The sequence below is a fragment of the Girardinichthys multiradiatus genome, chromosome 8 (genome assembly GCF_021462225.1).
Source record: "Girardinichthys multiradiatus isolate DD_20200921_A chromosome 8, DD_fGirMul_XY1, whole genome shotgun sequence".
NCBI classification, from domain to species: domain Eukaryota; kingdom Metazoa; phylum Chordata; class Actinopteri; order Cyprinodontiformes; family Goodeidae; genus Girardinichthys; species Girardinichthys multiradiatus.
The window spans coordinates 3,918,127-3,931,917 of NC_061801.1; the positions used below are offsets into that span (position 1 = coordinate 3,918,127).

A 13,791-nucleotide genomic window follows, 5' to 3' on the forward strand; every position below is an offset into this window, starting at 1 on the left:
GACTACCTGTAGACATTGAATGGCCTCGCGAATTTCAGCTTCTGATCTTTGGATATGGTTTGGAGGTCAAGTTTGGAAAAAAAACTTCCATTTTCAAACTTGCTAGCTAGTTGCTAGCTTGCTCTGACTGATATAATGGTGTAAAATTATTGACGCAGTGCTAGTACTTTCTGCAGGTCCGTCATTTTGTTCCTCGTTGTTAGTAAAATGACCGTCACCCGATTTGTGTTGAACACCACCATATGGCGCCGTTTATACCACCCTTTGAAGCTGACATGATTTTAGAAAGCTTTACTGCTAGCGGTTGCACAGTATGCAACGAAGCGGGAACACTCATCGCATGGGCAATAGTCGACATAAAGACCACACAGAGAGGGAGCCCAGATGTCAAAGAACTGATAATCTCATAAAAAATGAGCGTATCAGCCTAATTTCAGCATAACAGTGACAACTTTCAATGTAGCGGCTCACTACACTACACAAATAGAGTTTTAATGTCTGGGGGTGGTGTAATGAATGGTGTGGGTTAATACACCTAAAAACTGAACATTTGAACTTCTCCATTTGCAGCTTTTGGCATCCTTTTAGCTTTGACTACAAAACCTCAGCGAGAAATAAATAAAAATGGCAGAAATGCAAAATTGGAACCCAAAAGCACATAAACTTGTTTAGCTGTTCCGCAGCAAATACTGCAATAGGGAATACAGAAAACAGAATTGATTGGAAAATATGACCCTAACAGAATATAAAGATATCTATGTAGCACCTGGAGAAACTAAATTCAACTTTTCTGCACTCCTAGAGATTCCAAGTACACAACAATATTTTATTAAGCGCTAAAAAGTGGATTTTGCATCATATATCCCATTTAATATATATAAAACTGTACAATGTAATGTAAACTTTATCTCAATCGCATAGTTGTGTGGACATCCCAGTCTCAAACATATTTACACACGCATCCTCCTGCTTGCAGTGTTTCTGTGTTGTAGCTGGCAAGCAGCTAAGTTGATGGTGAAAAGACTCCATTATGATTGTTTCCTTCCAAATGTTGTCAAAAAGTAATGGCCTACAACACCGGCATCCTGTAGTCCTTGGCTGGTGGCACCTTATAAATTACATCTTTGCACACCATGCTAGCCCACAAAATGACAAATAAAAAGTTGAGAGAAAGCTGCAAAGTTCTATATGGGATTTCTTTCCTGCAAGAGAGATCAATGTCTTGTAGTAGAAAGTGTCTTATTTCAAGTGTTAATTGTCTTGTAGTAGAAACGGAATCCATTTCACATCAGTTCGTGAGCCTTATAAATAAATTGATAAACACGAAAACGAAGGGTATTGTATCTATAATTCCAGTACATTAGTTTCAGTTCCAGTTAGTTATAGTTTTTCTTTTTTTTAATTCGTTTCTTTTTTTTTTTATTTCATTCATTTATTCATTTTCTACCGCTTATTCCATAGTGGGTCACGGGGAAGCTGGTGCCTATCTCCAGCAGTCTATGGGCGAGAGGCGGGGTACACCCTGGACAGGTCGCCAGTCCATCGCAGGGCAACACACAAACAACTATGCACACACTCATTCACACACCTAAGGGCAATTTAGAGTGACCAATTAACCTAACAGGCATTTTATTTCAGTAAATGAAAATGTTTTCTCAATTTCAGTTTTTGTATTTTTTTGTATTGGTTAAATAACCCTGTCGCCTTGCCAGTACAGATTTAATCCTATTTTGGTCCAATCATCCCCAGTCCATGCATGTTTGTCTTCAGCCCACAGAAATGTTTATATCTGCTTAGCTGTAGAATATGGTTATGACTTTTCTGGACCTATATCCATTTCCTTTAGCTGATTTCTAAAAATTCACTTACAAACTTCTGTTTCTTTTTTTTTTTTGTCTTTCTTTTTCTGTCTTTCATTTCTTTATTATGCAGTTTTTTATATGCTGCTCTAGTTTTTTGTATTTACTTTCCCTTTTTGGTTAGACTTGCTTGAAAAATGCTCAATCCAGTGAATTGGGAACAATGATAATTTTTTGCAGCACTTGAAGAAGTTTAGAGTCCTTCCTGTTTACAATGACAGCTCTGTTGTATCAATGTCACTCAATAGCTGCAACAGTTCATTAGGGTCTGCATACTTTTCTTTTAACAGCGCACACTTTGAGTTGTGCAGTTAGTTATTTTAGGACAAATGCTTAAAACAGGTTTTGTCCTTGTTAAAAAGTAGATGGCATTATTATTGCTCTATTTCTTTTTTTAATTTTACAAAGTCTGAATGTTAAACTGTAGCAGAAGATAGTTTTGTGTCAAATTTATTTATTGGCAATTTTTGGAGTAGTGTTCTATTATTACTTTTTTAAAATTTTTTGCCAGAGGCTCAGAGTTGTGTCCGATTCTGAAACTTGGGTTCAGATAACTAATTAATTTTGCTTTAATTGCAGTTCTGGAAGTCCAACCCCAGCATTCTGGCAGTACAAAGATCTGCTATGCTCAGGAAGCAGCAACAGAGACGAGGCTCTTCTAATAGTGGATCAGATGAGGTTTGTATTCAGCTGCAACCTGGTGATAAACTTGGATGTTTAACATTTATGATATCCATGTCTTAGTCCAGTGGTTTTCAAAGTGGGTGCCACGGTCCCCTGGGGGGCACCAGGGGGGCCTCAGAGAGGTTGGGGGATGATTTTTAAAAAAAAATCATTTTATTAAAATATAATCTAATTGTTTTTTATTCATTAATATAAAATATAATTTATAATAAAATATCATATCAAAATGCTATTTGACATGCTAACTTTCTGATTTCCTGTCAGTCAAATTTATTCAGCTGGTGTGCTCAGTATTGCCAGACTGGACTGGTTTCTGCCCAATTGGGATTCTTTTGAACTGGCTGGGATGGAAAAAATAGGTTTGGGTTTAGTCAGGCACATCTGGCAACCTTGGCTGTGCTCCTCAAGCATGTGCAAAATGGACAGGTTTTTGACTAAAAACACAGAGGAAACAGAACAACAGCCCTGCTGAGAAGTACACCATTGCAAATGAACCTAAGAACTCCTGGCCAACTAAAATCAGAAAGTACGAGGCAGCATATATTAAGTATGGCTGTAAGTATGACTTTACAGCCATACAAAAAATGGCCATGATTGCCCATGATGCGTCCTCTGTCTGGACCTTCAAAACTTCAACGGCACCTAATACAAAAACATCCAGCAGAGGCAGAAAAAACTGTAGACTTCCTTAGATGTAAAAAAGAGCATTTGGTCTGGCAATATGCTGCATTCACACAGCAAGCTACAGTCCCCGAGCGAGCCCTGACACTGTCCTACCTTCCGATAACACTGAGCCGACAGATTAGTGATATGGTCCAGGACATATCTGCTCAGCTTCTGGAGCAGGCGAGAGCCAGCAAATACTTCGCACTTAAGCTGTATGGGAGCACAGAAATATCCAACAAGGCACAGCTGCTTGTGTACATTGGTTTTATTTCTCAGGGAAAATATTGTGGAAGAAGTACTGTTTTGTAAAGTACTTAAAAGAAGGACCACTGGGAAAGACATTTTTCAAGTTTTGGACAATAGAGAATAAGGATGGATAACGACTTGAATTAGATACTACAGGAGGTGATACAAGTAGCGCGCTGGCTGTCACGGGGTGCTGTTTTGAATCGTGTATGTGAGCTGTGGAGGGAGGTTGCAGTGTTTCTTTCATTTGAAAAGCATAATCTGGCAGATCGGGTTACTGATGGAACTTGGATCAGCAAACTTGGATACCTATCAGACTGAAAGTCTTTCTATTGAAATGCTCTCATACGCACTACTGGAATATACTGCTGGACTTAGGGTGGAACCCTTATGCCCCTTTTCCACTGGCTCGATTTGGCCAGCCCGGAACAGCTCCGCACAAATCCGCACGTTGTGTGTTACCCCCTTTCGCTCCGCTGAAGGGAACACCTCCTGGAGGCGCGGCTTTAAAGCATCATGTGTTGTATTTTTGAGCTTGATTGGGGTTCTTCTTCAATTCCAAGAAGATATAAACCGAAATCCTATGATCGCCAGAAACGCTGGCACCTCATCGTTGCTCGTGACTATTCCGGATAACTGTGCAGACTCCATCATATGTTTCTCTCACTCGCCTGAATGCACGTTTGAAAATAGCGGTTGTTTTTTTGTTTGTTTGTTTTTTTAAGCTGGTCAACTCTTACGGCTGGCCGCGCCCATGGCCAATCAGTGAACAGCCATTTGTTCATGTCACGTACCGTACCGACTTGGCCTCGCTTAGCCCTGCTAAGAAGGAGGTACCAAAAAGTAGGTTCCGGTACTGAAATGAAAGTAATGGAAATCTTCGCGAAGCGAGCCGAGTCGGGCCAAATCGAGCCAGTGGAAAAGGGGCATTAGTGCATTGTGAGCAGGTTTTTTGTCTTTTGTTTGTTGATGGATAGTGCTTTGTGATCAAGCTGCCTTTTTAGGAACTGCGGAAATCAGTGTATGTACATTGTTGTGGCTTACTCTCATAAGGGTGCCATTTTGTTTTTACTGTAAAGGATCCAGGGAAATGCATTGTTTTATTTTATTTTTTAACGATGTGACCTAAATGTACTCCCTGCGTAGAAAATAGCATCTATAATTATCAGCTCTAATAAATCTGTTGCCTACAATAAATTAAATATAAATTACAAATTTAACAAATTGCTGTTAATAAATCAAATAGACGGCAACAAAATTACTTCCGCTCCCATGTAGTGGAGAGCCTCGTTATTATTGGGTAGTTGTATAGGATAGCTTCTTTCTGGGGGTAAATGATATTCAGGATTGTCCAACCTTGGGGGTGGTTGGGTCCCATTGATTTGTTACCAATTCATCTGTGGTACAAGCCATTCATAGAATTCTGTCAGTTTCCTTAGGTATAGATTGTGTCAGGGCCTGATGGAGCCTCTGTCTTGTTATATACTGGTTCCTGCTCTGGGAGACGGCTGATGTCACCTTTCAGGTTATCCAGTCATGAGGGCACTGTGATATGGGATACTTCAACATGTTTTCCAGTATTGTTCAGTCTAAGCTATGTCTTGGTCTAGTCTCATATTATTATCATGCCACAGAGAACACCCATTTGATGGAGAACATCCAGTGTATTCTGCTGGCTTCTGCTATTCCTAAATATCTCTTGCAGCAGTTAACCAGACCTGTGAGGCATTGCTTTTAGCTGTCTCTGGAGCCCTTGCTAGACTTAAGCGTCACTCCTGCGCTCTTCTCTTCAATTTGGCCCACAGGTTTTCTAAAGTATTTAGTTCTGGGGACAGAAGATGGCCATGGAGCACAGTTGATTTTTTTAAATTTGTTTTGTTTTCTTTCCTGAAACATTTCTGTAAAACTGATTAAATGCTTTTGGTCATTATACCAATATGATTGTCATGTCTTGGATGACTGACAATCTACCCCAGCAAAAAGACCCAGGGACAACCCATTTTCAGTGTTTACAATAGGTCATCAGGTTCTGATATTTCAAGAGTCTACAATGCCATGCATACCAAGTTTCCCAGCAACTAGTACGCCTCAAATGTTTTTGTTTGTGATGTTCTGTTTTTTAGGACTCTTCAAGTACTGATGAATCTGACTCCTCAAGTGGATCCAAAAAGAGAGTGAATTCAGGCTCCTCTGGATCTGGCTCTGCCTCTGGGAGTGATTCTGGATCAGATTCATCGGCAGAGGATAACAGTAATGAAACTGCATCAGACTATGAGCCCAGTCTCAAATTTAAAAGCAGAAAACCTCCAACTAAGTAAGTGGATTGTTTTCAATGAATGGTTACTGTGAATGGAAGCAGAGTTTCCTACAAAGGGTTTATTGGTGCAGACCACAAAGTCGTATCGGTAGTGTCTCAACTATCATTGTCAGTCTTTTATTTCCCATGTTGCTTTTCAAAATGACATTAGATTGGTGTTGGACTTAGTCAATAGAATCAAACGTGTCTTACTTTTACAATATGGTTTATCCAAATAGACATACACATACAAAATATGTTGTGTTATGTAACCTTTGTTCAAAGACCTTTTAAATTTCAACAGAATGACCAAAAGAACTGGCATTGGAAATTAGATTTTATCAAAACATTCTTACATGGACAGTCACTGTGTAATTTAAGCACTTTCAAAAACATGAATAGGAATACATGCCAAAGACTGATAGACGTTTGATATTCTTGATCAATTGAGGCCACTGTGGCCTGATTTGGCCAGTGAGAAGAGTGGTCGTCTTGCAAACTGTGGGTTGTGGGTTTGATTCCAGCTTCCTCCTGCCACTTGTCGATGTTCACCTGGGCAAGGCACTTAACTTCAAATTGCCTACCAATCTGCGTATCGGTGTATGAATGTGTGCGTGTTGGCGTGTCTGTGTGAATGTGGCTCTAGTGCAAGAGGTGCTTTGAGGACTGTAGCCTCTGTACTGTTGTGCCCTCCTAAGTATTTCATTTCCAAATACATTTGCAGAGGTTGAATAAGTTGGAAACCATCCAGACTTTAACATTGCATTTGTCACCTTTTACTAATGGAAAAAATGTGAGCTTCACAGACTGCTTCTTATTAAACCCAAAGAAACCAAATAAATACCAAATTACAAGCTAGATATAGAGTGCAAATCTTAAAAATGTCTTATATTTATCGTTGCAACAAAACTATATTTACGTAACTTGTGTGCTCACATAGTAGACTATAATAAATGTATTCAAGGCAGAAAATATCAGCAGGTATGTTCACATTTTCTGTCCAGATTCTAAGTCTATCGTCAGATTGTTGGTAGGTTGCAAAATCTCAAACCAATATCTCTCAATGTGTAATGAAATTTACGTCTTATGAATTAGGAGTCTATTGAATGGTTTGCCAGTTAAACGTGTTATCACATTTGTCAAATGTCTCTGTATATAAATTTACATGGGCTGAAATTTTAAGTTGTTTGAGCTGTGACATCAAAGGGAAAAAAAAGCATAAAATTGGAGGCAAAAACCCATGAGCATGGCACGGATTCTTAGGTCCTCCAAAGTCATCTTAAGGCAGTATAACTCTCTGTGCCGTGCCCTCAATGATTAATTTATTGGAATTGTCTGAAAAAGGAACTAAAATTCTGGCATTATAGCCATTTTAACTGAATTTATCCAGTTTATTATTTAGATTTTAGAGACAGTGGAAGGATCGATCAGCGTTCCACATCTTGTTTAGCCTGAGATAGGGTAGTGTTAAAATTGTATTTGAATAGGTCCTTATACTTTCTGGCTATTGCCCCTCATACACTTTGTGACCTGTTAATCAAATATCCTGATATACTACCAGACTCCTCACTGCACTTTAGAGCTTAAGGGGTTGATCTGAACAGGTCAGACAGAAAGAGGAGGTCATCTGCATATATTGAAACAGTGAGCATTTGTTCCGCTCTGTTTATACCAATCACCCCCAGATTATTCCTCAGTACCGTAAAGAGAGGTTCTACCACAATATTCAACAGTAACCGGGATAAAGGGCATCACTGACTTGTCCCCCAAAAGGGGAACACAATCAGGATAACAGAATCACAATCAGCCTGAGGACACTAATAGAGTATCTCAATCTAAGCACAAAAAGAATGTCCAAACCCAAAGCTCCTGAGAGAACCCAGCAGATAATTATGTTGAATTCTGTCAAATGCTTAATGAACGTCAAATGATATGACCTCAGATGTAATGTCCCCGTTTGGCAAGTATAGAATGTTAAGTACTTGGCGAAGATCTCTATACAGTTGGCTGCCCCTCATAAACCCTGTTTGGTCCTGGTAAATCAAACACCCTTTCTTGTCTGCTAATATCCTAGTTAGCATTTTATAATCACAGCAAACCAGACTTGCCGGCTGATAGGAATAACATTTGAATGGATCTTTACCCTTCTTAAGCAGTGCAGAAATGGTTGCCTGTGTTATTGTGGGCAGAGGAGCCTTAAGCCCTGAATGATTCAATGTCAGCGTTATAGAGGTGGGGTAAAAGTTTAGTGGATAAAGTTCTGTAAAACTTTATCAGGAAGCCGTCAGGACCTGGTGACTTATCCGGCTTCATTTTCCGAATCTCTGTCAGTTGATGCTGGTTTTGTTTGCCTCTTCCAGCACAGGCACAGTCAAGTTCTTGAAAAAGTCCTCTATCAGTGTGAAAAGGCAGTTGCCAGAAGAGTATAATTCTTTATAAAATGTCACAAACTGCCTATTAATCTTTCTTTTGATCTGTGATTATTTCTTCTTTATCAGTTCTGAGAGATTATATATAGCTTGTTGCTGCCTTTTGTTTTAGCTGGTGTTTTAGCTGGTGGCTCTTACGCCATATTCAAAATGTTAACTTTTATAACTACATTTTTATGGATTTTTAGCCCTCCAAGTGTGAACCACGCTGCATGCCTACATTAATGAGTTAATGCACTAACCTGATTTATTAGCCGATGAGGCCCCATCCAGGGCACACCTGGATGGGGTTTGAGCGATCTAGCGATCAGGTAGCACATCATTTTAAACTGCTCGCATTAGCTTCCTGGGAGACTTGATTATTCTTAAAAAAAATTTAAAAATTCTAAATGTCTTTCAGCTGGAAAAATTTGTAACTTTAGATCATTGTCATGCTACATAAAACTGCTTATTCAAACAGAGCGACCACCTTTGTTCTCTTGCTCTTCATGTTTATCATAACATAAAAAAATGTCTTGGATAACATAACTGCAATGATCATTATCACTTTAATAACGTTGATGTAGTTGTTTCTTTTTAGAAAGAAAAACAATTAGATCATGGTATACCTTTCTGTTTTAAGAAAGACTGTTGCTTGCTTAAACACTCCTACTATTGTCCCCATCCACAAGTGCTCCACAGTCACATGACATGCTAAATCCAGCATGACGAATGCACTCAGTCCTTTTGGAGCTTCTACCACTGTGGAGAGTGTCCTCTCCACCTGCATCACCGTATGGCACGGCAGCTGCATTGCTGAGAGGAAGGCTCTGCAGAGGGTGGTAAAGGCTGCACAGAGGACTGTGGGGAGCAGTCTCCCAACCACATTGGACCTCTACACATCACAATGCAGGGGGAGGAGCCTTTGCGTCATGAAGGACACCACCACCTATCTCGCACACAGACCGTTTCAGCCCCTCCCTTCAGGCAGGGTGCTGAGGAGCATTCCGAGCAAGACCACCAGGCTTAGAAACAGCTTCTTCCCTGAAGCTGTCAGACTGCTGAACTCAAGCTACACTCTATAGACTCACTACACACTGACCTGCACTAAACACTTCACCCACCAAAGGTGCAATATTTCACTCACTTATAGGTGCAATATTAAGGACTACCTCATGCCTAATGTGTATTTAGTACTTTGCAAAGTTAATTCCAGCTTCTCTATATAACTATATAGATTGCTAGTTGTAGGATTTAGCTTTGTATGTTATCCTTAGTTTTCTTTTTACTTAAGTATTAGGCTTCTGCCTCAGAGTGAGTGGCTGTCTGCCACGAGCGACTGGGGGTTTGAAAAGACAAAGCATACACACAAAAAGCTTTAACCCATAAAAAAAGTAAAGTTTATGGCAGTCGTAACTAACTTCTGAGCCAGCTTTCAAGTCTATAGGATGAAAGATGGCTCATACATTAGCAGCTATGTCCAAGAGAGAGACAGGATTAAGCACTGAAAGATGGTAAGATGGAAAGATAGAGAACATGAAGCTATTGGCAGTGGTAGCTCAGCTGATGCCCCCCCTCCATGATAGTTTTACAGCTAAACAGAACACCAGACAAGATGTAGCTTCCAAAAAATGATAAATGGACTGAATTTATATAGTGCCTTTGCAGTCATACTGACCACTGAAAGCAGTTTACACTAGAGCCGCATTTACACAATCATGCACATATTCAAACACTGACACACAGATCGATAGGCAACTTGAGGTTAAGTGCCTAGCCCAGGGGCACATTGACATGTGGCTGGAGGAAGCTGGAATCAAACCCACGTCAGGATTGCAAGATTACTACTGTTCCCACTGAGCCACAGCTGGCTGAAAAGTTAGAACCTGAAATAACAGCAAATATTCCAAAATTAGAGTTGTAGGAGTCAGGAAAGGTGGTCATTATATCCTCTAGCAGCAAACACCTCTGTCTTCCATTCTACTTTTAGAATCTCTGTGACACACCAATTAATCTACAGTCTGGGGGCAAAGTGCTGTTTTAGGAACATATGAGATCTGTGTGTGACAGAGCTTGAGTTTCTGAATTTAAAAGCAGAAAATTAAAAGTCATAAAGGTTTTGATGTCTTCAAGATGGTGTATTATTTACATTAACAAACTGGAATCTGTCAGAGAAATAGGTGGATAAGAGAATGATGTAATCGGCTGTATTAAATGCAGCACTGAAATCTTACAGGACAAGTATATACTCAAGTCCATTATCTGAGGCCATAAGAATATCATTAGTGACTTTAACCCGTTCTATTTTAGTGCCATCACTAAAGCGCACTGAAAATCTTGAAACAGGCCAGCACTGTGGAAATACTCACACACCTGGATTTGCAAAAAATCTTTCAAGAATTCTAGAAAAGAAATGAGGATTATATACAAGTTTGTACTTTATTAAGTCATCTTGATAAAGAGAAGGTTTCTGAAGTAAAGGTTTAATTATAGCTACCTTAAAAACCATTTACTAAGGGTAGAATAATCGTATCTGAAATGGGAGCATTAATCACAGGGAACACTTCCTTAAATAATTTGGTTGGGGTTGCTTCTAACTACAAGTTGAATGTTTAGAGAATCTAATATTTTTGATAACCCAGAAACTCAACAAAATCAGAACAGTCCGAACACAGATCATGTTGTACTGTTACATGCAATGCAGTTTCAATTACCAAATACCTAGTATTCAGTAAATGAGGCATCTATAAAAGAAGGATGTTTGAGGATGTGCCAAAGATTTTATTTTTAATAGAATCAATGTTTTCATGAAGAATTCCATGAGATCAATGCTGAGAGCTAAGGGAATGGACGGCTCAATAGCACTTTGACAAGATTGGCAACTGTACTAAAAAGAAACCTCGGGTTATTCGTCTTCTCCTCTATTAATGATGGAAAATACGCTTTTTTTTTTTAGCTTGGCAGGGGGTCGTTTTATACAACAATGGATTATTGTTGCATAAAACAACAATATCTGCATGAGATCATGGCAGTGATCTCATGAAGAATTCCATGAGATCACTGCTGAGAGCTAAGGGAATGGACGGCTCAATGGCACTTTGACAAGATTGGCTACTGTACTAAAAAGAAACCTCGGGTTATTCGTCTTCTCCTCTATTAATGATGGAAAATACGCTTTTTTTTTTTTAGCTTGGCAGGGGGTCGTTTTATGCAACAATGGATTATTTTTCCAGAGTAAGAAGGCCTCCTGTAGATGTGTAGAGAGCTTGTGCTTTAAAGGGCAAAACTCTGAATTAAACCTGGGAGCCAACCTCCTATGAATAATTGCCTTCTTCGCCACATCGTCTAACTACAATGAGTTGGTAGCACTGCGAACAAGAACATCAATTTATTAAAGGGTAGAAACTAAATGGCTGCTGTGGTTTTTGGTGATGCTGCGGAGATTAAAAATGGAACACATTCTTTAAAGGTTTAGGCAATCAATTTTTATTTATATAGCACTATTTATATATTTATAAAGCATACAATAGTGAGAAAAGTGCTTCACAGGCAAAATAAATAATAAAATGGTAAAAGCAATACAATACAATGTTACAATAGATAAAGGAATAAAAACAATAACAAAATGGCAACATAACTGGCCAAATGCTCACATTCCCCAGAATTAAAAGCCAAATATCACAAAGGTTTTAAAAGTAATTTAAATAGTGATTGTGTGACAGCCCGAGGACTTCCCAATGAATATTGTGCACACACAAACTCACCACCACTCACCTCAACTCCTCCAACGCAGAAGCGGCCGGCCGAGTGTTTCCGGTAGGAACGCCCACTATCAGTTTTAAAAGGTCGCTCAACATGGTAAAGAGGGAGATCCTCTCTCAGCTCATCTGGCTCTCAAGCGGGCAATCTTTCGTGTGGATCAAGATGGTCGTAAAGTGTCTTGTCAGCATCGCTACCGTGAGTTCAACCATCTGTTTGTCCCTCCGGTTGCTGCTCCTAGCTGAACCCTGTGTGCCGCCGAGCACAGTTTGTTGTTTGGGTTTACCTTCATGGATTGGTCGGAAAACACAAAGAGGAGTTTTCTTCTATTGCTTGAATCTACTGGATTGGACTGACGAGTGATAAAACGTGAATTGGATTTATTTATTTTATTTTTTTTGTTGGACTGAACTGAGCCATCAACTATTTAAGTTTAAGAACTGATTAACATTGGATACTAATTATTTTTGGGTGTAAATATTTTTGAGACCTGTGAAAGAAACTGTCTTTCTTTTTGGGTTTATTTCATTAATGTTTAGGGTGTTAAGCACTCTTATATGTTTACATCCTTTGTGAGGGTTATGTGTTTAAAAAAAAACACTTTTTCATAATAATCATATGTCGAGAGAGACCCAACTGGCACCCCAGACCTTGTATATATGTAACATAAAAAAGTGGCATGCCAGATGGGACTCAATAATGAATAAAAACATTTAATGTGTAAACCCATTAAGCAGAATCAACACAATATGGCTGCCAATGCTAAGTCACTCTTGGACATGGAGAAAGTATCGGCAAATCAAACTCTCATGCCTGAATTGTCTCCCACATCGTATTCACTGATGGAAATGGAACTGATTGAACTGCCAGAGCTTGTCATTCCTTTACACCCCAGCAACTTTGCCTCTGGAAACAGAAAAATGGATGAAAGAACACAGATAGTGAATCCCTCCAGCTCACCAAATATTGCTGATCAAGATATTCTGGAACAGCTTAAAAAATTGGGAAGGACCAACACCACTACCAGGAGGAGCTAAAAGCAATCATTCAACAGTTGTCAGAAAAAAATAGCTTTTCAACTGAAAACAAATGGACACAAACAGACAGTCACTTCTGGAGCAGCAAAAACAACTTGTCAGACATGTGGATAAACGAGTGGAGTATTTAAGAATACAGTTTAATGCTTCACTTGGATGGAGGTTAAAGGAGCAGTATGCTGATGTTTCCACAACACTCATACCTGCTGTCATCTAATCGGTGAAGGAGGATCTTTCTCTCTGTCTTGACACTTTACACTCCATGACTGAAGAAATTCAAAAGACAACGGAAACTGCTGGACATGCTGGTTTGCAAACTTATCTGGATGACCAACTCTGAGAGAAACCTCTAAGAGCTGCAGGCCATCCCAGATTGCAATCATCAGTAAGAGATGGTAAACCTAATGATCTATTTGAGTAATTTGGAGGTTCGAACATGCAAGGCAAAACCAGGAGTAAGATTGTGGGGAAGAGCCCTATCAAATTGCAGTTTACAACTTTTGGTAAAGCTGATGACCCGTCTGATCCCCTTCAGTACCTAGAGAGATGTGAGGATTTTCTGGCCCTCAATTCACTAACTGATGAGGAGCTTATGGCTACTCTTCCCGGGTCTGGTGGGATATGGCACGTCATAAAAATACAAACCTGGATGGAATTTAACAAACTATTTCGGGCTGGGTTCCTATCCGAAGACTTAAGAGGATGAGCTGGCTGAGAGAGTGCGCAACAGAATCCAAAAAGAGGATGAAGGCATCAGAGACTTTGCGTACATATATCAGTCACTATGCAAACACTGGAAACCAACTATAAATGAAGGGGATGTTGAACTGATTTTG

General features: G+C 39.5%; 1 protein-coding gene across 2 annotated transcripts in view; it reads left to right on the forward strand.

Annotated features, from left to right (window-relative positions):
* The window catches only part of chd1 (chromodomain helicase DNA binding protein 1), a 159,990-nt gene that overhangs the window by 13,157 nt on the left and 133,042 nt on the right, over positions 1 to 13,791 (forward strand). For both annotated transcript variants that reach the window (XM_047372502.1, XM_047372503.1), the window contains exons 4-5: positions 2,439 to 2,537; positions 5,579 to 5,769. In XM_047372502.1, coding sequence (XP_047228458.1) covers positions 2,439 to 2,537; positions 5,579 to 5,769 — 290 coding nt within the window. The remainder of the gene's footprint in view (positions 1 to 2,438; positions 2,538 to 5,578; positions 5,770 to 13,791) is intronic.